A 26,358-nucleotide genomic window follows, 5' to 3' on the forward strand; every position below is an offset into this window, starting at 1 on the left:
CTACAGGCCAGTCAGCCTCACCTCAGTCCCTGGAAAAATCATGGAGCAGGTCCTCAAGGAATCAATTATGAAACATTTAGAGGAGAGGAAAGTGATCAGGAACAGTCAGCATGGATTCACGAAGGGGAAGTCGTGCCTGACTAACCTAATTGCCTTCTATGATGAGATAACTGGCTCTGTGGATGAGGGGAAAGCAGTGGATGTGTTATTTCTTGACTTTAGCAAAGCTTTTGATACTGTCTCCCACAGTATTCTTGCCACCAAGTTAAAGAAGTATGGGCTGGATGAATGGACTGTAAGGTGGATAGAAAGCTGGCTAGATCGTCGGGCTCAACGGGTAGTGATCAATGGCTCCATGTCTAGTTGGCAGCCGGTTTCAAGTGGAGTGCCCCAAGGGTCGGTCCTGGGGCCGGTTTTGTTTAATATCTTTATTAATGATCTGGAGGATGGTGTGGACTGCACTCTCAGCAAGTTTGCAGATGACACTAAACTAGGAGGCGTGGTAGATACACTAGAGGGTAGGGATCGGATACAGAGGGACCTAGACAAATTAGAGGATTGGGCAGAAAAAAACCTGATGAGGTTCAACAAGGACAAGTGCAGAGTCCTGCACTTAGGACGGAAGAATCCCATGCACTGCTACAGACTAGGGACCGAATGGCTAGGTAGCAGTTCTGCTGAAAAGGACCTAGGGGTCACAGTGGACGAGAAGCTGGATATGAGTCAACAGTGTGCTCTTGTTGCCAAGAAGGCTAACGGCATTTTGGGCTGTATAAGTAGGGGCATTGCCAGCAGATCGAGGAACGTCATCGTTCCCCTTTATTCGACATTGGTGAGGCCTCATCTGGAATACTGTGTCCTGTTTTGGGCCCCACACTACAAGAAGGATGTGGAAAAATTGGAAAGAGTCCAGCGGAGGGCAACAAAAATGATTAGGGGTCTGGAGCACATGACTTATGAGGAGAGGCTGAGAGAACTGGGATTGTTTAGTCTCCAGAAGAGAAGAATGAGGGGGGATTTGATAGCAGCCTTCAACTACCTGAAGGGGGGTTCCAAAGAGGATGGAGCTCGGCTGTTCTCAGTGGTGGCAGATGACAGAACAAGGAGCAATGGTCTCAAGTTGCAGTGGGGGAGGTCCAGGTTGGATATCAGGAAAAACTATTTCACTAGGAGGGTGGTGAAACACTGGAATGCGTTACCTAGGGAAGTGGTGGAGTCTCCTTCCTTGGAGGTTTTTAAGGCCCGGCTTGACAAAGCCCTGGCTGGGATGATTTAGCTGGGAATTGGTCCTGCTTTGAGCAGGGGGTTGGACTAGATGACCTCTTGAGGTCCCTTCCAACTCTGATATTCTATGATTCTATGATTCTATGATACATCCTTAAAACAGGACTCCGTTGGGACTTCAGTGGTGCACGGGGTGAATTCCATCCATGGGGCCCTTTGTGTCATTACAGCAAAGCCTCACGGGCCAATAGGCTCTGCTGGAGTCCCAGCCTGCCTTGTCCAGAATAGTGCCCAGGGGTCTGCAGGTTGGGGAGACTTTCATGGGGAAAACAGAGAGATCTTGGACTTTGCTAGAGAGCAGGGGAACAAGACGCCTTTCCTTAGTGCCTCTGCTCAGCAAGGTCTCACAGTGCCTTGATTTATTCGGGTTCCCTCGCTCCCCGTATCGCAAACAGCAGTGACACCTGCTGGCGAGGCCAAAAGGTTCCTCTCAAAGCTAATCTCTGCTAGAGAATAACCTTAGCCGTGAAGGTCATGTTACTCACCTGGAAAGGTTTCAGGAAGGTTTCCTCCATGGCCAGCCTGCCGTATTCCGTAAAGAGCTGAAACGAGGAGCAAAACAAGGAGGGAACTCTTAGTTTCAAAGTCTATCGCGCAGTACAGCTGGTCTTGCGCCATGCAAGGGCTAGCGTCACTATTTGGTTTCTAGGTTTGGTGCTAACGGTGCCGTTTCCAGGGCTGTAGCTAAGGTCTGCTTGGTTGTGCACGTTCAGCTCGCAGTTTGGAGGTATATTAAGCTGCTGTTAATATCAGCTGTGCTCAGTCTTGGCGTACACGATCTCAGTACAGAATTCTTGGTTGCCAAATAAGTGTGTGTGTGTGTGGGGGGGGGGAGCGTTAATGTATAAATGGATTGAGTCTTCTGCTGGTTTGTGCGCTGGCATCCCCCAGTGCTTCCCATGCCACACCAAATTGTCACCTGCCTGGAGCCTTTGACCATCTGAACACTGATGGAAATGAGATTAAGAAACAGGCATTCCCCCTGAGAGGACTGAATGCTGCAGCCTGGGCTCCAAACGTCCATTGACTGAAGACGTGGGGTTAGCCCCAACATCTCACTCAGGTTTCAGTTTGGATTTTTTTTTGGCATATGCTAGATTTGGAGGTTCTCCAACCTTTGGCCTATTTCTTAACAGAGGCAAAATCTACTACATCACAAGTCCCTAAAAATGGATCCACATGCTAAAAAACCCAACCCCAAATGTTATTTCAAAATGAGCGGGTGTTTTGGGAGAGGGTGTCTTTTTTTAAAATATCAGCAGATATTTACCCTGTAAACTGGGCTGGCCAAAACAACGCAGAAACCATCATCCTGTGAGAAACCGGAGTTGTTCCAGGCTGATTTTGACTTTTCTTTCTCTGACCCCTCACCTAGTTTTCCAATAAGAAAATCCAAGCACACCAAACTACCCAAAGACTTCATCAGAGGATGGATGGGGCAGCCGTTACCAAAACATTCCACTCAGTACATGTCCCTAGACAACCAGGGCCATATGCCCAAAGTTTAATCAGCCCAGCAGCATTTGTGCCACCATTAGGGATCCCAGTTTCTGAAGTTATAACACCAGTATCCATCCTCCTCGCTGGGCTCTTTCAATGACCAGAAGGAGAATCTGTCTCCCAGTGCTACGTAAACTGTATGACTGTTGTCAACTTTCCACTCATTATGGCCAAGACTGTGGAGGTGGTGAGCTTCCACTCTCGGGGGTAGCCCCATAATCTGCGCTAGGGCTCCTCAGAGGAGTAAGGGCGCTACAATCTGCTCCTATGAGTCTTTCCTGGATTAATCTTTGTCTCCCTCTCAGCACATTGATCTGACCGGTGCTAACTGCTCTGAGGTACAATGGTGAAGGGTGGCAGTATAAAACCCTAAGGCAGATAGCTAACTGTGAAACTATGGATATCTGAACCACAGACGCCCTTAATTCCCTCAGACCAAGGGATTTATAACTAACACAGCTGGTGGCTAGAAGTTGCCAATAAGCAGCTGCAGGATGAGCAGAACAATCCAGTACGGAGCACGCTTTTAGCAAGGGCTGGGGGCGGGGCGCTCAAGTGCCCCAGAGAGCTTTGTGCCCCGTTTATTGAACGCCAGATCGAAGTATCTCAGTCCCCATGTCAGAAGAAGACTGAGCTGAGGAAATTGGCCTCCGCTTCCTTGGAATTGATTTTTACAGAGAAATTCAAAGCCACAGGCCCTCCTGAGTTCAGCAGCAAAAGCCTGGTGGGACAGGTCCCCACAGAGCTAGAGGGCGGGAAATGCGCCGCTTTGCCGATGCAGAAGCACAACATGGATTCAAACAGCCTCTCTGGTCTTTTGTTGCCTTGTTTTATCTTCTGGCTTTTCTCTCCATCCCTGAGTCTGTGCCCCAGTTTGCCCTCCACACACGCCATCCGACAAGCTACAAAAAAGGCTGGGTCAGAAATCTAGGTCTCCTTGCTGACCCCGCCATCTGCCGGCTCAGCCAGGGCCTGCTCCTGTTCCCACGGAGACAATGGGAGTTCTGCCATTGACTTCTATGCTAGATGGACCAGGTCCAAAGTAGATGGGCTTAAATAGCTTAGAGGAAACAGGTTCCCCCCCCCCCCCCCCCCGTGACTGTTCCTAACTGCCCATTCACTGCAGAACAATAACCTCTATACCAGATGAGAGCCCTTTGTTTATTTTTTTAAATGCACATTTCCAGTGCAGAAGGCAAGCAGGCCAAAATTAGGAGTTTTAGGACAAGCACCACCAATGAAAGCATGATAGATTAACGCCCCTCTTCTGCCCTCCCTCCCCTTGCCCCGCCAAGAGCTCCAGGAGGTTACCTGTAAGTGCTGGAGATCATCTTCTTGAACGTTCTGGGATAAGTTGTACACCTGTATTTAAAAGGAAATGTTTAGAGGACTTAAAATGTCCTGCCCTTCCTGTACAGCCTTCACAATGGCCTTTCAATTAGCTACATTCTGACTCAAAACCAATATTACATTATTGATTTGTATTACAGGAGCGCCCAGAGCTGAGGCCCGTCAGAGTGGGGCCCCGTTGTGCAAGACACTGTACAGACATAGTACAAGACTGTCCCTGTCCCAACAAGCGGCCCGTCCAGCAGGCCCTCCTACAGCCAACACACAGGAGAACAGCTGCTGCCCTACTGTTACACACACACACACACACTCACTCACTCACTCACTCTCTCTCTCTCTCTCTCTGCTCTGGACAATGCACCAGCAGGCTGCCACAGGCTGGGGCCCCAGGAGGTGTGGGCCAGGCACTTCGGCGGGTCTTGTTTCCCATTACTTGGGGCAGCAGCAGCTGAAGCTCCCTAAAAGTGGGGGGGCCACCGGCGCCTGAACCATGGCCCTGCCCCCGCGTGCCACCCCTTCCACCAAGATCCTGCCCCCGAGCCCCCACTCCTTCGCCCTCACGCCGCCCCATCCCCCAAGGCCCTGCTCCCGCATCTTCCCCTCAAAACTCCACCCCCCACTTGCTCCTCTCCTCCCCCAACATTGCTCGCCCTTATGGCTGGAAAAAAGTGATGGGGCCATGACCCCCTGCCCCCCCCCTCCCCCCCGTTCTGACACCCCTGATTTGGGGTGTTGAGCCTGGCACCATTTTGGCTAGCACTGTCCTCCCGCCTCTGCTTGGTCTCCTGCAGGACCCCCGGGGCAGTGCCCACCTGCACAGGCAGGCTGGCTGGGGGCTAGAACAGTGAGCCTCTGGCAGCCTATGCCAAGATGTGTCACGATATGATAAACACCATCAGCTCATGGGAGTCGACCTATGGCCGCTTCCCCAAACCATCCCTCCTCAGCCCCTCCACATTAATGGGGGAGATTATGTGGCCACCCGCTGCTGTTCCTGGCCCTGTGGTGCACTGAGTCAGAGATGAGGGCCCCAGGCACCTGACAGACTTCAGCCAGGTCCATCTGGGACTGGAGCACGTCTCAAGCAGGGGAAACGCATTCCTTCCCGGTGCCAGCGGCAGCCCTGCCTTTAGGGTCAAAATGGCGAGGAGCCTACTTGAATTCTGGCCCATAGTTTGCAAGGTGCACTGGGAGCTCCCAGGATGAGCAGGGCTATAGACAGGGATGTGCGCAGGAATTTAAAATTGACCCCCTTTTGGAATGGCACGTTCTGTGCCCCGCCGAGGCCCAGTGCCGGAGGAGCTCGCTCTCCCACCATCATTCCTATCGCTGTAGTCCCGGGGCGGGAGGAGCTGTCAGCTCCCACCACGGCCTTGGGGTCGGAGAAGTTCTGTGCCCCCAACGATTATTGGGGGGCCCAGGCCCCTGCTTGCCTCTCCTTGTGCACTCCCCTGGCTATCCAATACAAGAGATGGTTGTTCTTAATTATCTAGAGGAGGATTCCTATAGCTGCAATACAGAACAGTTCCAGCAAAGAGACACGATTTAGATTTTCCTCACATCCTCCTCCAATCATGTGCCCATAAATGGGTCAGTGACTAGAAGTCAGTGACTAGCAGTAGAGTTAAGCCAATAGCGGCAGTTTTTTAAAATCCCCACCCAGCATCCTTCAGCGAATGATGCATAGATTCATCGCTGTATTACCTGGATTGAGCTGATCATAGTGCTAAGGGCAAACACGGTGGCTGAATCCCGCAGAGTCGACTGGCTGTCAAACGTCCCCTGCGTGTCCATCAGTAGCACTGCAACCTGCAGAGCAGAGAGGTCGGAATTAGTGCTCTGCGCCCAATGGAGCTTTTCAATCAAATTGCTTTCCAGTGCCAAACCGTGGTGGAGAAAACCAAAACATGACTACACGATCTTGTTGGCTGTCTCACTACACACGCCTCGGGCTTGGAAGAAATGAAGCACATTGGAACAGAGAGGGGAACACAATCCCCAGTGACTTCTGATCTCCCGATGGCTCCAGGTTATGAAGAGAACACAACTAATTAAGCTTCATTAATTCCAGCCCAAAGAGGGATGGGCCTTCATTTTGGGAGGAACTTTTTAAAGCCATTTCCTGTAGCCATGGATGTGTTGTCTTAATAATCCCATTTATTTAATATCTCAGGAGCCAAATATGGCAGCATGACCACACACAATACAGGGTCCAATCCAATGCCCACAGACGCTTCCCACTGACTTCTCTGGGTGTTGGATTGGGCCTCTAGTGAGTGAAGATGTGCCATTCTCCAGCCAGTCCTACAGGGGAGCAGCAGTATTCTGCAAGGGACCTGGACCCAAGAATCATAAGAACGTAAGAACGGCCCTACTGGGTCAGACCAACAGTGGCCAATACCAGGTGCCCCAGAGGGAATGAAAAGAACATGTAATCATCAAGTGATCCATCCGCTGTTGCCCATTCCCAGCTTCTGGCAAACAGAGACTAGTGACACTATCCCTGCCCATCCTGGCTAATAACCACTGATGGACCTATCCTCCATGAACTTATCTAGTTCTTTTTTTGAACCCCGTTATAGTCTTGGCCTTCACAACATCCTCGGGCAGAGTTCCACAAGTTGACTGCGTTGTGTGAAGAAATACTTCCTTTTGTTTGTTTTAAACCTACTGCCTATTAATTTCAGTTGGTGACTCCTAGTTCTGGCGTTATGAGAAGGAGTAAATAACACTTCCTTATACCTATACCCCCTGATACTTAACACTTCCTTATTTACTTTCTCCACACCAGTCATGATTTTATAGACGTCTATCATATCCCCCCTTTGTTTTCTCTTTTCCAAGCTGAAAAGTCCCCGTTTTATTAATCTCTCCTCATATGGCAGCTGTTCCATACCCCAATCATTTTTGTTGCCCTTTTCTGAACCTTTTCCAATGCCAATATATCTTTTTTGAGATGGGGCCACCACATCTGCATGCCCTATTCAAGGTGTGGGTTTATATAGAGGCAAGGGGATATTTTCGGTCTTATTATCTATCCCTTTCTTAATGATTCCCAACATTCTATTCACTTTTTTGACCAGCCATGAGACTCCTGAAAGCAGTAGAGATATAGCGTGTAACAGAGATTGTTCTTGCTCTTTGGATGGAGACAAAGGGTGCATTAGAAATTGCTGAAATCTAAGGGATATGGCATCAAAGACCATCTAAAGGGATGCTTATCTAGGAAAAAACAGAGCAGCCATGTTAGAGCTCGGGGTAGGGGAACCCAAAGGCAGCCCCCGAACAAAGGGATGTGCTGGCACCGGGCACCCCGCGTACCTTTTTACCGTCCGGTTTGTCCACAAGAAAGAGTTCACTCCATATCTGAATGCCAGTCGTCTCCCGCTCAGACCCTCCTCGCCACGAGAAGCCCGTCAGCGGTTCGTTGTAATCGCCGAGCCAGTCAATGGTTTCCTGGGAGTGGGGAGAGAATGCATCACCACAGCCCGCGCCCCTGGGTTCTTCTCTCACCTGTGCTGCCTCCATCCCACGGTTACTCACACCGGAGGTTTCCTAGCAGGAAGCAAAGATTTCGCGGCCTCCCCATTCAGTTCTTTTGATCAGCTGGACATGAAGAGGCATCTGAAGGATGGGCCCAAATCCAGGAGTCCCTCCCCAGTCACTGTGACAAAGCGGTGGCCATCAAGGATTGCACGCTTGCTGCTGATCCATGCCAGGTCCAGTCGGAACCCAGACTGGGAAGAACTCAGATCCACCTGTTCCGAAATCACAGGCCCCGACACCTGAGCTAACAGAGACTCTCCAACAGCAGTACGGTACTGACGGCATGCCCCTGAGCAGTACTGATTCTGTCCAGTAGAGGACAGTGGTACACTTACACCATAGCAAGTAAACAACAGGACTTAGGAAAACTAAGGGCCAGCTTGTTCACGACGCCCCATTCGAGGTCAGGCACAGGGGAGCTGCAGGGCGTCAGCTATGGATCCCTGCTCAAGCACCAGCCGACCCCGAAGGAATTTAGAACAGCTGAGGTGCTGTTCTAACTTACACCATTCCTCCTTGGGCTCCTGGTGATGGCTGTGCTCTTCCCCGACTTGCAGTCCCCTACCGCAGACCCATCTTCCAGGAGGTCCTTCTGGCTCTACTCCCCCATCCAACAGGCTGTATCCCCCTGCTCATATCCCTAAAGACTCGCACTACCAGGGCAAGAGTACAGAGAAAGTGGAAGTTGGCACAGGACCGGGCAGCCTGAGGTCCCTTGGCAGCCGCCAGCGGAGGGCAATGCCGCACAGCGTTCTCCGCTCAACACAGCGCAGCTTGGGGCCCTGCCGGCTGCATCAAAGGAACCTGCACCGCCCATCAGGGAGCATGCACTGGGATTGCACCAGCCCTCTAGTTAGGGAGGGGTACCAGCCTTCCAGAAAAATGCCTCATCGGCTGGGAGCCCAGACTACCATGGAGCTCAGATCTAGATATAGACCTGAAACCAAACTCCCCCGCTGTCACGGGGAATTCAAATCCCAGCGGGGGCCCATTATAGAGGGCAGCCCAAGTGCCCCCAAAGTGAATCCAGGCTTGTGGCTCAAACCCCGCTCCAGTTTGCATGGGAGGGAGGTGTCATACCAGAGCAATGAGAAACCCTGCACAGCGAACCACACCACGACTCCAGGACGGCACAAGGAGACGTTAGTTACATCATGGCTGTACTTGTACCTTGTTGTACATGTATCTCAGCATGAAATCCATCAGGAACGATTTTCCTTTCCTGAAAGCTCCAGCGACAGACACAGCAACTACCTCTTTATCTCTCACGGCCTCCGAGAGCAGAATGCGGTTCAGCGCGGCCTCGTCCAGCTCAAAGGAATGGTCATCTTTAACAATGAGCACCTGGACTGGCCCTGCCTTCTTCACAGCCTCCTCCTCTTCAGAGCTCCACTCGTAATTCTTTTCTGAAAAGCCACCTTGTAAAAATAAACAAATAAACAAATAAAAACCCAAGAGCTGGTACCAACATGTTCAGAAATTAAACGGTGTTTCATTGGCTAGAGATAGGGCCCTACCACATTCACGGTCCATTTTGGTCAATTTCGCGGTCATAGAATTTAAAAAATCATTAATTTCATGATTTCAGCTATTTAAATCTGAAATTTCCCAGTGTTGTAATTGTCGGGGTCCTGACCCAAAAGGGAGTTGCGGGGGGCCGCATTGTTGTAAGGGAGGTTGCGGAACTGCTCCCCTTACTTCTGCGCTGCTGCTGGCGGTGACACTCCCTTCAGAGCTGGGCAGCTGGAGAGCAGCAGTTGCTGGCTGCGAGCTCTGAAAGCAGAGCCGTCACCAGCGGCAGCATAGAAGTAAGGGTGGCATGGTGTGGTATTGCCAACCTTACTTATCCACTGCTGCTGGCAGGGCACTGCCTTCAGAGCTGGGTGCCTGGCCAACAGCCGCTGCTCTCCAGTTGCCCAGCTCTGAAGGCAGTGCAGAAATAAGGGTGGCAATACTGCAGTCCCCCTAAAATAACCTTGTGACCCCCCTGCAAGTCCCTTTTGGCCAGGACCCCCAATTTGAGAAATGCTGGTCTCCCCCATGAAATCTGTATAGTATTGGGTAATAGCACACAAAAGACCAGATTTCACGGGGGGAGACCAGATTTTACGGTCCGTGACACGTTTTTCATGGCCATGAATTTGGTAGGGCCCTAGCTATAAAAGATGCCAGGATGGGACCAATACACTTTTGCCAGGCTTGCCAAATACCGAATACCACTCCTGAAATCTCCTCCGGTACCGTTAGGAACACAGCTGCTCAGACGTGACGTAAATTCTGATCAAAGCCACCCAGTGCTGCTCTTCCGTAATGAAATTCAGCCCTGGGCAGAATGCCCTTGGCAAAGCACATGCCGATGCATCACTTCAGTCCCTGTGGTGGGGGTGTACTACACCTTTAAGGGGCAGTCTGGGTGCAATCAGGAGGAAGCCTAGAAATAGGAACTGTGCCAGCCGGGGTCGGTTTGGAGGTCTTCCTAAAGGGAACACGTTTTTTGTTAGTGTGGTTTTTGGTCTCCCACTTCTCAGATCCTGGACACTCCCACTTCGGTCTCTGAAACAGCAGGACTTATGTGGTGCACGGGCCTTGTGTACAGAGGTGAATTTCACTATCAGGACAGCCATCCGCAGAGAACACGGCCATGGCGAGATGGAAGCTTATCGGCCACTCCTCTTTCACCATCCACAGGCTGCTCTTCACAGAAAGAAATCTGGGGTGATTGCCACAGCCCTCCGCTCACCTCCGGCCATGTAAATTCTCCTGGATAGCAGGGAAGGACCCTGTGAGCCAAATGTCCTTCCAGACCTCTCTGAGAAGTTCGTGGTTAAGGTTGCATGGGCTGTTCTAATGCCCTTGCGTCAAGAATTTTAAACACGGTGGCCTAAAGTTAGGCTCCTAGTCCCCACTTGGGCGCCTACAAAAGTGGCCTGATTTTCAAAAGTGCTCAGCTCCCATTGATTTCAAAGGAAAGGAGCTACATTCTACACATGCTTAAAGATGGTCTGGAAAAGGCAGAAAAAAAAATCTTCTTGTGCTTCTTTATAAAGAAGGCCTAAAAGGCTGTCTTGTTTCCACCCCCCCGCCCCCACTTCTTTTGTGCCTTAGATATAAATAACAAATAAATAAATGACTGCCTTGAAAGGAGTACTGCAGAACAGGACCTGGGGGTTGTAGTGGATCACAAACTAAAAACGAGTCAACAATGGAACACTGTTGCAAAAAAAAACCGAACATCATTCTGGGATGTATTAGCAGGAGTGTTGTTAGCAAGACACAAGAAGTAATTCTTCCGCTCTACTCTGCGCTGATATGGGCTCAGCTGGAGTATTGTGTCCAGTTCTGGGCACAACGCTTTGGGAAAGATGTGGACAAACTGGAGAAAGTCCAGAGAAGAGCAACAAAAATGATTAAAGATCTAGAAAACATGACCTCTGAGGGAAGATTGAAAAAATTGGGTTTGTTTAGTCTAGAGAAGAGAAGACTGAGGAGGGACATGATAACAGTCATCAAGTACGTAAAAGGTTGTTAAAAAGACGAAGGTGATAAATTGTTCTCCTTAACCACTCAGGACAAGACAAGGAGTAATGGGCTTAAATTGCAGCAAGGGAGATTCAGATAAAACATTAGGAAAAGCTTCCTAACTGTCAAGGTGGTTAAGCACTGGAATAAATTGCCTAGGGAGGTTGTGGAATGCCGTCATTGGAGGTTTTTAAGAGCAGGTTAGACAAACACCTGTCAGAGATGGTCTAAACCATGATTTGAGGACTTCAGTAACTCAGCCAGAGGTTAGGGGTCTATTACAGGAGTGGGTGGGTGAGGTTCTGTGGCCTGCAACGTGCAGGAGGTCAGACAGATGATCATGATGATCCCTTCTGGCCCTAAAATCAATGAGTCCGATTAAAGGCTGCCTGAGACCTTTAAAACTCCTCCTCTGGTGAGAGAGAGGAGTGAGAGACGAGCTGCCGCAAGGCTAGTGTTAGACAGGAGATAGGCTTCTCCAGGGTGAGAGGCTGCTCTCCTCCCTACAGGGGAAACAACCAAAACTGAGTGCCTGTTATGGGGAATGACTGACACCCCGGGACCTAACAGGACAACACTCCCCAAGAGGGGGCCGGAAAAGGTACCCTCTTTGTTTTGTGTTTGTGGATTTGTTTCTTTTGTTTGGCGGAGGAGTGCTCCTTGGGTCTGCTGCTGGCCTACCTTGATAACATTGATAAATAACCCCAAAGGGGGAGACAAAGGGTATGTCTACACTACCCGCCAGATCGGTGGGTAGTGATCGATCTATCAGGGATCGATTTATCGCATCTAGTGTAGGCGCGATAAAATCGATCCCCGATCGCTCTGCCGTCGACTCCGGAACTCCACCGCAGCGAGGGGCGGAAGCGGAGTCGACGGGGGAGCGGCAGCGGTTGACTCGCCGCCATCCTCACAGCCAGGTAAATCGATCTAAGATACGCCGACTTCAGCTACGCTATTCGTGTAGCTGAAGTTGCGTATCTTAGGTTGACACCCCCAGCCCCCCCCCAGTGTAGACCTAGTCAAACACTCTCCGGAGTGGGGCTAATTTACTGCAGGCCCTGTCACACCAGAGGGGGAAATGCTAAGCCCAGCGACGGAGGAGGTGCCTTGCCACAGAATCTGCAGCTCAGACAACTGACTGACCTTGTCAGTAACTGGCCCAGAGTTACAAATTGTGGGACCCCAAGCTGACGAGGCATGAGCTGCCTCCCCTTCCAGTCCTGGGGGTACTGGGTGACAAATTTCCCCCTGTCCAATCCTACCGCTGGAATAGGGATTGGGCCCAAAGTATCTCCTCCTCCCTTGAGGGTAGTGAATAGCTCCCTTCCTTTGTGGAAATTCCCACTGAAAATTGCAGCTTGTTGCTATGGGTTTCATACGGCAGCTAGGTCCTGGAACAAAGAAACAGTGTATAACTGGGCTATGGGTCTTGGTTTCCAGTAGAAACCAGCAGAGTCCAGATGAAGCATTCTAAACAGGGATTTCCTCTAGGGTCCCCTGATCCAGGAGCTGTGAACGGGGAAGATCAGGCGGTCACTTGCCGCCTTCTCCTTCTCCCTAGCACCAGGTGTCAGAGTGATTCTCCAGCCCATGTGGATACTTCAGCAGTGCCAGCCCAAACAGCATGGTTGGTATTTCAGGAAACACCTAGGGAAGTGTGCAGAGCTTTCCTTTGCATATCTTCTGAACAGCAGGGACAACGTACAGTTTCTACTAAGGTGTGAAGAACTGCGTGGGTTGATTTTCCATTGTTCTGTAGATATGAGTACAGCAAGGACATTATATCAGGTGCTTCTCTGTGCAAATTTCAGCTGTAACACACTGTTCCTATCACCTAAAAGATAAAACTGTAAGTACTTCCTTGTTTATTGTGAACTCTAGAGAACTCCCTTCACCTGTTCGCTGAAGGATACTGGTTATTTACTGGATCGGTGAGTCAAATGTTATTTTGTAGGCTGGTTTTGTGTGGCTAGAAATCACACAATTTTTAACCAGTTTCCAAGACCTCATAGATCAACCAACACAAAATTCATTTCTGGCAGTAACAGAAACAGAAAGGAAAGAGAGCTGAGTTTCCCTAATGGCACTTTTGTTTTTGCTGCTGTTCAAGCTAAACTCTTCTCTCTGTGCTATGGGTCAGCCTCGCGCTGGCCACCCTTGCAACTGCGTCACTTGTCAAGCTGTTCATTAGTCAACTGCCTGGACTTACTTCCCCTTTCTTGTTAATAGTCTAATTACCGTTGATGTGACTAAAACAAGCTTCTCCAAAGCAAGGTGGTAGTCAGGCCTGATTTCTCAGAGGGTCACTTAATATGGGAAGATGAAAGAGATGAGACTTAAGCAGAGTCATATTTATGATGTCCTCTGAGAGATGCAGCCTGCAAGCAAGATATCTGGTTCACCTAATCAGCCCATAGAATTATTGTAAATCTAAGGGAAAAAATAAGATCCATTTTCAGTTGTGTTAGGAACGTCTACAAACTAAAATAAACTAAAATGCAACATGCTCCATATTGCTCCGAATTGCTGACACACAGCTGCAAATGCGGTGTCTGCAGCCGAGAAAACTAGATAAATTGTGTATCGCTGTGGCAAAAACTTGGCATATGCATGCAGCTATGAGAGATCATATTATAGAAATGGGTCTTTGGAAAGCAGTCAAACATAATCAATCCAGCATTGTTTGTTTCTTTGGAAAGAGCCTCGCCCTGCAGCCCGTACTGACAGGAACAGTCTCAGTAGAGATCGGTCCTGTGAGTAAAGGTTCCAAGGTCAGGCTCTTAGAAAACCAATTTGTGCATATCTGCTCTGCAAGCGCTACTCACGTGCGTGCTTGCCTGCATGACTACGCCCTTCCTCACAGAAGTAAGAGTTTGCAGGACTGGGCCTTCTGCCTTTGGAACCTAATTAGCAAAATTTGAGGTCGGCCCATGGATTGAACCATGCAAATAAGCAAAAGTGTGGGGGAAACCTTTAGTGAACCACTTCATCAGTCTCTCTTTATCCCTCTGAATTCAAACATGAAACTACTGCATCATGCTGCTCATCGGGCAGGATCTTTCACAGGACTAGTTTGAATCCTGCCCAGTTCAGTAGCGATGACGGTTCGGAGTCCTCTTTGAAACTGTCTTTATCCAGACTGTCTACATTGCGAAATCACCACCGTGTGACTAAGAATGGCCTCACCAGACAGGCCTAAAACTGAATGGTCACGGGGAGCAAAATTAAACTCTTCCCCCTAGGTGTGATCCCTCTAAGAGCCTTCTGGAGAGGACTTCAGGCTCTAGGACCGGGAGTCTGGCCTTTGCAAACGACATTAACCAAGGGAACTTACTCAAACTTGGCATATCCCCATTTTAACCGCATGTGTTTTACTCAGCCCTGCTGCTGCTGCCGGTGTTCTACTCACTCTGCTCCTGCTGAACTAACACAAAACAAGCCAACCAGTCAGCTGCTGTAATGTGAAACCTTGGAAGAGGCAGCTTCATTCTGAGTGTATGGCAGAGCTGAGTGGTAGCAGAAATCTCATGTCCTGTTCCTCGAAGGATGCTTGCCCAGAATCCTGCATTTTAGCAGCCTGGTTGGAAGTTTAAGCAAAATGGTGAAAATGAAGCATAATGTGGGGGGAGGAGGGAGAGAAAGGGATTTTCTAGCATAATGGAGTGTATTGATCCTGCTCCAAGTGTTGAGTAGATGAAGGACCACAGCGGCATCCCTTACGTTCAGGGGTTGTCAGGGGTGTGGGATCTGGACAGCTCAGGTGCTCAGTTCCCTCAGGGAGGAGGATGCGGTGAGGTGGTCGTGAAAGTCGGAAAGGACTGGCTGGTAAACCTCTCTTTTTCACAGTCTCAAGCTTTGGTTGCACAAAGCCTTCCTACTTGGTTTTCATTCCACATCCTGCTTGAAGGAGGCCTTCAGAGTTTTGTTTAAACCCCTGAGGGTGGGTCTGACAGGGTGGCTTGCCCTCTGGGCTGGAGAGCATCGGCTGAGGCCAACCCTGATTAAAGATGAGCCCCACCTTAGTGGGATCAGGAAATTCCCTATAAAGGGCAGCCAGTGGCTGTAGAAAGTGGGAGACTGCTCACAAAAATGGAGGCCTACAGACCGATTGCTCTTACGTCCTGTCTGGGTAAAATCATGGCAAGAATGGTGAGTGAATGATTGGTTGCCTATTTGAAAACAATGGCATTCTAGGTGCAGAGTGATTTCAGGAGAGGAAGATGCACCATCGGCTGTATTGTTAAATTGGAAACTGAAATACAAAGAAGTATGAGACACAAAGATTTTGTGATAGCTGTCTTTCTAGATATTGAAAAAGCATATGACATGCCATGGAGGGAAAGCTTATTGTACAAAGTAGGTACAATATGGATAAGGGGAAGAATGTATGGATGGATCAGAGAATTTTGGAGTACAAGGACCATAGAAGATGGGAAAGTTATGCCAAATATATATAGTATTAAAAATGGCACACTTCAGGGAAGTGTTATCAGCCCAACCTTCTTTAACATTATGATAAATGATCTCCAAAACAAATAAGTGGTGGGTAAGTGCCACTCTGTTGGCAGGTGATTGTGGTCTGTGGATTAGGAACAGGAATATTGAGGTGGCAGAAAAGAGAACCGAGAAAGCATTACGAGTGACTTCAGACTGGGGAAATGACGAGGGTTTCAAGTTCTCCGTTACTAAAATCAAAAGAATTGACCTTTACAAAAGGGAACATAGGCACTGACTCCTTGGGTGCTGGAGCACCCATAGGGGAAAAATGGTGGGTGCTGAGCACCCACTGGCAGCCGCGCTATCAGCGCCTCCCCCACCCCCACCAGTGCCTCCCACCCACCAGGGCCAGCTGAGCCCCCAAATATAAGGAGAGAACACACACACCCTCAGCAGGGCTGATGCTAACACCCTTCATAGCCCAGAACGGGGCTACCATAGAGACTCAGGCAAAAGGAACTGACTGGCCGCCCTGCCAGATCGAGCAAACCATGTGCAACACTCCACCTGACCAAAGGGGGCGCTGTCGTATCAACGTGCCAGCCCACAACAACCTATAGCACACAATTCTAGAACTCTGCATGCCGTTCGAGTTAAAATGTGCGTGCAGATGCTGAACGATCAGGAAAAGCTAAACAAAATCAAAACTTTGAGTCATGGGAAAATTAGTAATGGATGGGAAGCCACTTGTCTGAGTGTGGATTTGGATTTATTTTACAAACTTACGTGTAAAAAGGAGACCACAGCTATAAACAATGACGTGTACCAGCATATAGATGAAAAGTGAAGTCATTTTTGTCAAATATATACAGACGGGTCCAAAAAAGAAAAAAATGAGGAAGAGTAGGGACAGCATAGTGTCTACCAAAATTAGGAATGAGCACATCTAAAAGAATATCACGACAGCAGAACTAGTAGCAACAATTAAACTGAATCTAGGCTGGATCACCAGCCATGCTGGCCATTTTTTCAGGCTCACTACCAGAACTTATGGCAATAAAAAAGGGTGTCTCTGTATGTAAAAGTGATTGAATCAATATAATTACATTTCGAATAACAGAGTTAGTACAGATGGGGATACAAGTAGCATTAGCCTGGATCCCAGCACATACCAGGATAACAGGGAACGAACTGGCAGACAAAGCAACTAAAAGCTCTATGAGAAATGGAAGGATTGACACAGGACTACCCTCGAGTAAACAACAACCCCAACGCCTAGTACAGAAAAATTTAAAGGAAGAATGGCAAAAAATTTGGATCAGTGAAAAAAAGAGGAAGAAGATTTACAACAGGATGGCTTGTCCTACCTGAGTTCCAAAAGGTGTGGTTACATAGTCACTTGGCATTCAGCGTGCTGGTGCACGAATCCCGTCCCTGAGCCTCGCTCAACCATTCGTGGCCACCATATTTGCCTGTTTCACCAGACACTGCTTAGATGCCAAAAACGGATGTGCGATGGTTTAACATCTGTGAACCTACACAATCTAGCCTCTGTCGATATTAACTGCCATTGTTCAGCCTGTGTGGCTCAGACACTGGGAACGCACATTCTGTGACACAACAGAACCCTGATAGTATTTGAAACCACAGTAGCAAGTTGTAGAATATTCTACTCAAGCAATACCCATGACTAGGTACACATTGCCCATCTCATTTTAGAGATGTGTATGGTGCCAATGGTGATGTCTTTAAAGTCTTGTCGCCGGAAAGTGCTACTCTGGCGCAGAAAAGCAGATCTCCCTCCTAGGAGGCAGTGAGAGGGCTCTGCCACTTGTTAACGGGCACGAGCTAGACTACTTTTCAGCAATCTCTCAAAACCAATTTCAGAAATCAGCATTGGTCTTGGCTCTGAAAGGGTCGTGGCCTCTCCCGTATCTTGTTTCAAAATAAGAGTCAATGCCAGTGGTTACCACTACAAGGCAGAAAGAGAGGACTTTATTAGCACCCACTGCTATCCAAGGAACCCCACTGAAACAGAGAGCTAATACAGGAGGGGCACCTAAGCCACGCATGGTAGTGGGTAGTGTCTTGTTGAGGTGCAAATGCTGGGGATACTAATTGGGAATCCATGTCTCAGCTTCAGTAGTGGATTAATGTGGGCCCATGCCCAGGGGCCCCAGCCAATTTTGGGGGCCCGAGGAGTGCCGGAACTGTGGCCCCACACCCTGCTCCTACTTTTTCCCCTGGGGCCCTGCCTCCTGGCCAGGCTGGAAACTGAAGCCGGGCCCGTGCTGCCCAGGAAGCTCAAGTCACTGTGGAAGCCCTGGACCCTCTACCTAAATACATTTAGGTGTGCCCCAACAATTGAAATCCACATCCAACAATCACAGCTCTACAAAGACTGTCTCCTGCCCAGTAATTTCCCGGCAGGCCCTAGGTCTTCTCCCTCTCTCAGCAAACCTCCATAGTCCTCTGTTTTTAATTTTACCTTTCTGTTGTTACAATACCCTCCCACCTGCTGAAGATAAACCAGATCTCTTGGTAAATGTGCCAGGAAATTCCATGAGATGGCACGAAAGGCCAGTATGCCATTTAAAGTAAATAGGTACTTGTAAAAAACAACGAAGAGTCCTGTTGCACCTTATAGACTAACAGATGTATTGGAGCATAAGCTTTCCTGGGTGAATACTAAGACGCATGTTGCTTTTTACAGATCCAGACTAACACGGCTATCCCTCTGATATGTATTTGTAATGGTTGTTTTGTTTGAAAATATATTTTACCGGTTTGAGAGATCTTAATGTACTCTCTGGAGTCATTACTCAGTTGGGGAAATTTGTGATTAGCTACTTTATTACTGTTACACCAACGCCTCTATGAAATGCATGCATTTCTCAAGCATGCTATACTAGGCTAAGAACTGCCATGTCTTTTTTAAAAGGAGTAAGTGCTGCAAGGATTTCCAAAAGGAAATAGCACGGGACTAACTCCTCCCTCACAGGGGAGACGCCCACAAAGCGAGCAAGAAGCTCTGCTGGAATTCCCACAGCCGTTTTCGAGGCTCGGCCAGCCCCACGGAGCGGGGGACGCGGGGCAGCACCCTGCACCACAAGAGACCAGATCCTCAGACAATTGCCACAGCTCGAGCTGGAGCTGGAAGAGTTTTCACCAGCTGCCCCAATCTCTCCAGATCCAAGTGGCTCTTGAAAGTGAATCAATGGACCTCCAGCGCCTCTGCCCTGCTGCTTCCCAGCAGTCTGCCACGCTACCACTGGCTGACTCGCCCCACAGCTGTGGAAGGGCCCAGGACTATTAATGCTGCCACTGATACTGTGGGCTCAGCAGAGGATGACACAGTAGAATGTAGCTGCTTCCATGTGCCCCTCCCACCCCCCTGCCCCAAATCATTCAGAGAGCAAGGGGAGGCACTTCTATGGGTCAGGGGATGATGCCATGAATTCCAGCTCCCCACCCCCGCCACTGGGCCAATCCAGTGGCCCTAGGACCCTTCCAATAGAAGCAGAGGTTCTCATCTAGCCCTTGGTTATTTTTAATGTCATCACATTCTGGTTGAATTCTTGGCCAAATGTTCCTGCCCCAACACGCACCGCTGGAGCTGCACAGTAATAACAACAGCAAAGCGCAAGAACCAGCATTGTCAAGAGTGCCTGCTAACTCTGAGTGCCCGACATGAGAGGTGTTGCCAACTCTTGCAGTTTTACTGTGACTCTCATTGTGGTGGGGTATACAAACCCCACTCTGGGCCTGAAGGAGTTAAAAGGCAAGTCGCCCTGCCTCGCTGGGCTTGCCCAGCATGCTCCAGCTGGAGGGGCTGGTTCAAAGGAGCTCAGAAGCCCAGGCTACAAGCGAGACAGACCTTCCCTGGAAAGCCTGGCAGAAGGTGGAGCCTGAGAGTGGACCACAGAGCAGGTAAGGCCCCCAGGCAGAGCCTTCTCCACACACACATCCCACTTCCCCTTTCGGGTGGAGAAGGTCCTGCGGCGGGGCCCTGCTCACTTGGACTTTTTTGTTACGGCATTGACTGCCTGGGTTATAGGGGCCACACCCCAAACTGAAGGAGCACATAGTAAGAAATAGCCCAGGGCAGTGGACTTAAGACTCTCTGAAGGGAGGGCCCTGCTGGTGTTGCTTCCCACAGGTCCTTGGATGGGACCCAGTGGAGATGGAGGATCTGGGGGTTCCCCTACCATGTCCCCTTTAATGGCAAAGGCCCTGATGTGGGTGGAAGCCAAAACAGTCCTGGCCTAAGGCGGGATAAGAAAGGCCCTCTCTACCGCTCTGACAGAGAGACAAGGGGCTGGAGGTCAGGTGCGCTAGCTGCTAGACTGCCTGGCCCACCAAGCGCCCATTTGCAATATTTGGTGTTTTTCTTAAAGCTGTTGCTGCTGGAATCGAGAGATTACCTGTGAATCTCAGCTTTCTTTGTGCATGGGGGGGGAGGGGAAGTAGGTTTCTATCCATCATTGTTGCAGGGAAATGCTTGAACATGTGACCTGAATGCTCCCCTAAAGGGTCAGAAGCCAGAAGGTGAAGAAAAAGAACTCAATATTTATTATTTTGGCTTAAAAGATCATAAAACTTTTTAAAGGTGATTTTTGAAAGCTTGGGTCAGCATTTGAGACACCTTGAAGGGGACTAATTTTCAGTGGGTGGGTGTGCTCAACACTTTCTGAAAATCAAACCCTGTCAAGTATCAGAGGGGTAGCCGTGTTAGTCTGGATCTGTAAAAAGCCACAAAGAGTCCTGTGGCACCTTATAGACTAACAGATGTATTGGAGCACGCGTCTGACAAAGTGGGTATTCACCCACAAAAGCTTATGCTCCAATATGTCTGTTAGTCTATAAGGTGCCACAGGACTCTTTGTCACTTTATACAGACCCTGTTAAGGGCTCTCAAAATCACAAGTCCATGTCCATTTTGAAAATCTTGGCCATGAAGCCTGAACCTGCTTGTCCCTTTCATAGTTATAAACACTGAATTATTTCAATGTGGGCCTTTCTTATTCCAGTGGACCACAATATAAAGCAGGCAGAACTGAATCCTTTATATATGTTCCGATCTGTGGTTTTATTTATTTATTTATTTATGAGTGCCTTATAAGCCTCTACCGGCAGAGATTTCTAATGGCTTTACCCTAGCGGCAGGCAGCATTGCTGAACATATGCAAATGAAAACTACAAAAGATTTCAAAAGGAGGATGTGTAACCTCTGTAACACTCAAATCAAGCTTGCTGAGTTTTACAGAACCAATTAGGGCTCAGACTAGAAGTCCTTATTTAGTCACAACCAGGGACTGTATTCTGTTACTTAAAGAAAAAATCTGTAAGCTATTTATATATACAGCACTTTCTTAAGGGTGAAATTCACCCTATAGCAAATAGCAATTTTGAGGTCTATCCACCACTTAACACTATATGCTCAAGCGACCCATACGCTTTGTTCTGGCCCTCTGCCCATGGTAAATTTCACCCTTAGTGAAAGCATTATGTTGAGATGTGTGGTCAGGGGTACATGTGTGTTACAGGAAGCCAGCTTTGATAGCAAACGAGAGGCAATTCTTTTGGGTTCCGCAGAATTGTTTTCCTAAAATTGTTCTTTAATCTCTTAAATGAACAGATTTTTACCAAGAGACAAGAAGGGAAGGTTTATACCAAGCAGTTAGCTGGGGAATTATCAGTCATGACAAAGAGGAGCTAACTAGAACAAAGTTTATGCTATTTAAAAATCATGTTCTTTTTTTTTTTAGTATATCTAAGCACATTTTAAACACAGCCAGCTTTCAGCAGAGCTCCAGTCTTCTGCCTTGGCAGCTGGGCTACAGAAGCTAGCACTGGAGGAGCCATTACAAAGAGTGATATGACTACACAATATTGCAGCCACTCACACAGTCAAAGAACATCACGGGGGCGGGGGACAGGTCACAGTTTTTTATTGCTTAAATGTACATTTTTATTTCAGGGACCTTCTTCTAATAAAAAGCACCAGCATTTAACACTCTACGTTATGCCGGCAATATCCGCATGCAAGTCCGAGTGTGCGCGAAATCATAGTCTAGGAATATACCAACCTCTGTGGGTCTCTTAGGCTGTGATTTTGATCTGTCGCTGTAATGCAGCAAAAGATGACTGATCTAGGGTGACCAGATGTCCCAATTTTTTAGGGACAGTCCCGATACTTGGGGCTTTTTCTTATATAGGCTTATTACCCCCCCACCTGCTGTCCCGATTTTTCACACTTGCTGTCTGGTCACCATAGACTGATACCATTTCTACAACAAAGATCCCTTTAGCTTCATAAATGGTCCTGGGTACTTTCCAACTTCTGAGACCCCAGCTAAGGCCTTGATTCTGCAAAATGCTTGAGCATGAGCCTAAATCACATTTACTTCAATGGAGCTTATGAACGTGCTCACAGTTCAGCACGTATTTAATGGATTTTCTGGACTGAGGCTTTTCTTAAGAATCTGATATATTATTTAACTGTATTTAATTCTGTCCATTCCGTTGAATGTTCTTTTCACTCCATTGCCATCAGCGAAAAGAACATATGGAAATAACGTATCTTTTTGTGCAATCAAAACCCCCCCACCCCCAGCCAGAGCCCTCACCCCCCGGCACCCCAACCCTCTGCCCCAGCCCTGAGCCCCTCCCACACTCCGAACCCCTCGGCCCCACCCTTGCCACACATCACCTCCATATTGGTGCACATAACAAAATTCATTCCGCACATGGATGTCAAATATTAGCGGGAACATTGGTAGAATGAGGGTCCCGATACCTACCCTGAAACTAGAGTTAAACCAATAATTGATTTGATGGACTTTGCCCGTTTTTGTCCCCAAGCTGTCTGCAAACCAGATGACTAAATCCTCCATTTGTATACATTATTCAAATGGAAACCAGTTTCTTCAGCAAATAATTCCCGAGCTTGTAGTTTACTGGAATGGGAAATATAATCTGTGTCTCTAACCAATACAGCACTGCTCACCCAGCTGTGCCTCACAGGAACTTGCCAAAGATCAGACGCCACTAGCACTGAGTAGCTTTCAGGTAGGTGAGAAGTTCTGTTCTCCAGCAGCATTAAACAATGGCAAGGGAACTCCTCAGTGAAAATCCTCAAGACATCGCTCTGGAGGTGAACAAACAGGGCTCAGTCATGAGCCCAGCTACACAAGGAAGGAACGGGGTGTTAGGAGGCGTCTACTTTACTCTCCTGTGCAGGGTCCCGAATGGCCAACCCTTGCTTGAGGGGGAAAGCAGCAGGTGTCAGCTATTCCTCCTCCAGCACAGGGGGGCTTGACTTCGCCCCACCAATGCACTCAGCCATCAGCTGAACCAGCATTGCGGGAGAGAGAGGGGAAGGAAGCTGCTCTCAGCAAAGGGTATTCTGCCCCCCTTGGACCCAGTCAGCAGCAGTCACTAAATGATTTCCCTCCCGGATCACAGTTCAGTCTCGGCCCCGTTCCCATGGCAGGGCAGCTAGACTGGAAAGTGCCAATCCAACCCTAATGATCAATCTCCAGATTTTCTGATACCACAGAGACAGCTGCAGTCCCCAGCAGGGTGAAAACTCTCCCTTGCTAAGTGCCCTAGAACTGTAAAAATCCGCACAGGAAGAATCTCTCAAATGCCATGAGAAAGCACAGGGCACACGCCCCCTGCCTTCTTCACAGCCTGTAGGACCAGATGGAAGATGGGGATTCTTGTCCTACAGGATGTGAAGAGGGCAGGGGAAGATGAGGTGACGTTCCCAGGCAGCAGAGGGATTGAGGGAAAGTGCTGGGTCTTATCATAACCCAGAAGCAGCTGGAAAGGGTTCCCTGAGCATGATCCGGTGACCCCTGCCTAAAAAGAGAGGAGGGGGAGACTACCATGGAGAAGGCTGGACCAAGGGTGAGTCTCGGGAAGATTAAATAAAGCTCACAGATTCTCTCTAGACTGGCCTGATAACTGGTGTCCCATGCTGAGAACAAGCCCTGTTGGTTAAGGCAGACTGAGAAGAGGAGAGCCCAGAGAACCAGCCCTTCTGTAAAACTGGCCAGAGAGGAGAAGCGATTCCTCAGCATGTGCCCCTCTGTAAAGAGGGATGACAGTGCATTAAAATGGTGTGGAGTTAGTGCCTATTGAAAGGTGCAGGACTGCCAGCCTGGCTAGGGTGCTCCTATCCATCCCCAGAACAGCTGGAGCATCAAGGCCAGGCTCCTGACCCTGACCCCAAACAGGGCCTTGTCTTTGGGCTACAGGGACCACGCCAAGAGATCAGGGACCTCAGTATTCACATCTAATTATTTGCCTCTCAGCTGAGAGTGCCATGCCATCCAAGGGGCTAGCTAGGGCCAGGTGGGTGGCTCTGTGACCCGGCCACCTGGAACTGTACTAAGATCACCGGAGTCTTTTCACAGAGGCCACTGAACACCTGTCAGTTGGGAACAGCTTCCGGCCACTGGCCACCAGATCAAAATAGGTGACCTAGATCCGAAAGGTTCCCCTCACCAACCTTCACACTCCACATACGGACACTCCCCTCTGCACACAGATCTCCATACCCCGCAGAAGGGAGAGTCAGCCCCCTCCACAACACCATCCTACAACCCCCTGGGCACCCTCCGGGAAGGGATGGAGGCTGGGAGGGAGTAAAAGAAACAGCCTCTGACCCCAGGGAGATTCCCCCAAAACTGTAGGCCCTGGAACCTATTCTGCAGCGGGGTGGGGCTTCCCCAGATCACAGGGATTCCTCCACCCCAGCCCCCTGGCACAGAACAGGAGGAGCTGGACCCTAGAGAGGGAAAACCCCATAGCAGCCTCTTTGCACCTACCACTTGCACCAGCCCCGCACCTGAGGGATACATCAATCTGCAGTTTCCTTTGCAGGCAGCTGAGTTAGGGAGATCCCCATTGCAGAGGCTGGTGAAGCGTGGCAGGAAGACGAAAGGCCTGATTTCGGGAGGGGCTGGGCACCAGCAGCGCCCATTGACTTGAGCTGGAGGGGCGGGTGCCTGCTCAGCATTTCTGCGAATCAGGCGGGAGGGTCAGAAATGCACCCCTGTGCGAAGGCCAGTGCACCAGGGACACCTGCCAACCAGAGCTGATGGGGGGATGTGAGCAGGGCCAGCAAGACGAAGGCAGCCCCCAGGGACCTGCCCCAGAGCACAGAAGGGCAGAGCTAGGGTGACAGCTCCAGCCCCTCTCAAACCACCTACCCCCACCCCGCTTCTCCGCCAGGCAGGAGCCGGGGAGGAAAGAAGGGCCAGGTGGGTGGCTCTGTGACCCGGCTCCTGGAGCAGGCGGGGGCGACAGCAGAGCGGGAGGGGGCAGGAGTGTAAGGGGACCCCCCCCCAGCAAAGCCCCCTTGTGCCTTCACTGCGCACGCAGCCCCCTCGCCGCAGCCCGGCCTGAGCGCCGGGGAACAAAGCCGAGCCCTGCCCGCCGCGCCTCCCACGCAGCCGGCCCCGGCTCCCCGCGGCCAGCGCGCGGTTCCCCGGCCAGGGCGACCCCCGGGGGCGGATGGAGCCTGCGCCCGGCCGCGCCAGCCCCGGGTGCTGTCCAAATGCTGGCGGGGCGGGGCGGGGCGGGCCCGGCCGGGGATCGGGGCAGCGCCGGCCCCCGCCGCTCGGGCTGAGCCGCCCCCCTGCACCCCCCGCCCGGCCGCCGCCTACCCCAGCTGTTCCTCTCCGCGCGGCTCCTGGCCATGGCTCCGGCTGCTGCCCTCGGGAGGCTCCGGGCGGGCGGGCTGCGGCGCCGCGTCTGAGCGAGCGGCAGGAGGCGGCGCGGGGCGGGAGCGCGGGGACTGAGCGCCGGCTCCGCGCAGCGCGCACACCCCGGGCACACCCCCTGCACCCTCACTGCACCCTACTGCACACCCCGAGCACATCCACTGCACACCCACTGCAACACCCCCTACACGCATACTGCACACCCCCTGCACCCTCACTGCACACCCCGAGCACATCCACTGCACACCCACTGCAACACCCCCTACACGCATACTGCACACCCCCTGCACCCTCACTGCACACCCCGAGCACATCCACTACACACACACTGCAACACCCCCTACACGCATACTGCACACCCCCTGCACCCTCACTGCACACCCCGAGCACATCCACTACACACACACTGCAACACCCCCTACACGCATACTGCACACCCCCTGCACCCTCACTGCACACCCCGAGCACATCCACTGCACACACACTGCAACACCCCATACACACCCCATGCACACCCCGAGCACATGCACTGCACACACACTGCAACACCCCATACACACCCACTTCAACACCCCGAGCACATCCACTGCACACACACTGCAACACTCCCTGCACCCTCACTACTCCTCCAGGCACACCCCGTACAGCCCTCACTGCATATCCATTGCACCTCCCCAGGCACACCCCCTGCACACCCGCTGCAACACCCTCTACACACACACTGCACACCCCCCAGGCACCCCTCCACTGCACCCCCAGGCACACCCTCTACACACCCACTGCACACCCCGGGCACAACCACTGCATACACACACTGCACACCCCGGGCACAACCACTGCACACCCTGGGCACACCCAGTGCACACACACCACAACACCCCCTACACACACACTGGGCACACACACTGCATCCATATACTGCACACTACAACACACAAACATTCACTGTATACCCTGGGTACACCTTGTACAGTGCTCATTGCAC

The 26,358-nt window shown here is 50.4% G+C and overlaps 1 protein-coding gene across 3 annotated transcripts in view; it reads right to left on the reverse strand.

Annotated features, from left to right (window-relative positions):
• ATL1 (atlastin GTPase 1) overlaps nucleotides 1-25,428 on the reverse strand; it is a 52,081-nt gene extending 26,653 nt beyond the window's left edge. The window contains exons 1-6 of one of the 3 annotated variants that reach the window (XM_054028109.1): nucleotides 25,317-25,428; nucleotides 8,851-9,098; nucleotides 7,456-7,590; nucleotides 5,839-5,943; nucleotides 4,096-4,146; nucleotides 1,770-1,826 (exon numbers count right to left, since the gene is read on the reverse strand). In XM_054028109.1, coding sequence (XP_053884084.1) covers nucleotides 1,770-1,826; nucleotides 4,096-4,146; nucleotides 5,839-5,943; nucleotides 7,456-7,590; nucleotides 8,851-9,098; nucleotides 25,317-25,350 — 630 coding nt within the window. In that variant the 5' untranslated portion in view covers nucleotides 25,351-25,428. The remainder of the gene's footprint in view (nucleotides 1-1,769; nucleotides 1,827-4,095; nucleotides 4,147-5,838; nucleotides 5,944-7,455; nucleotides 7,591-8,850; nucleotides 9,099-25,316) is intronic. The other 2 variants (XM_054028110.1, XM_054028108.1) reach the window with 2 other exon arrangements.
• Nucleotides 25,429-26,358: the final 930 nt, after the last annotated feature.

This window comes from Malaclemys terrapin, chromosome 4, assembly GCF_027887155.1.
Source record: "Malaclemys terrapin pileata isolate rMalTer1 chromosome 4, rMalTer1.hap1, whole genome shotgun sequence".
Taxonomy (NCBI): Eukaryota; Metazoa; Chordata; order Testudines; family Emydidae; genus Malaclemys; species Malaclemys terrapin.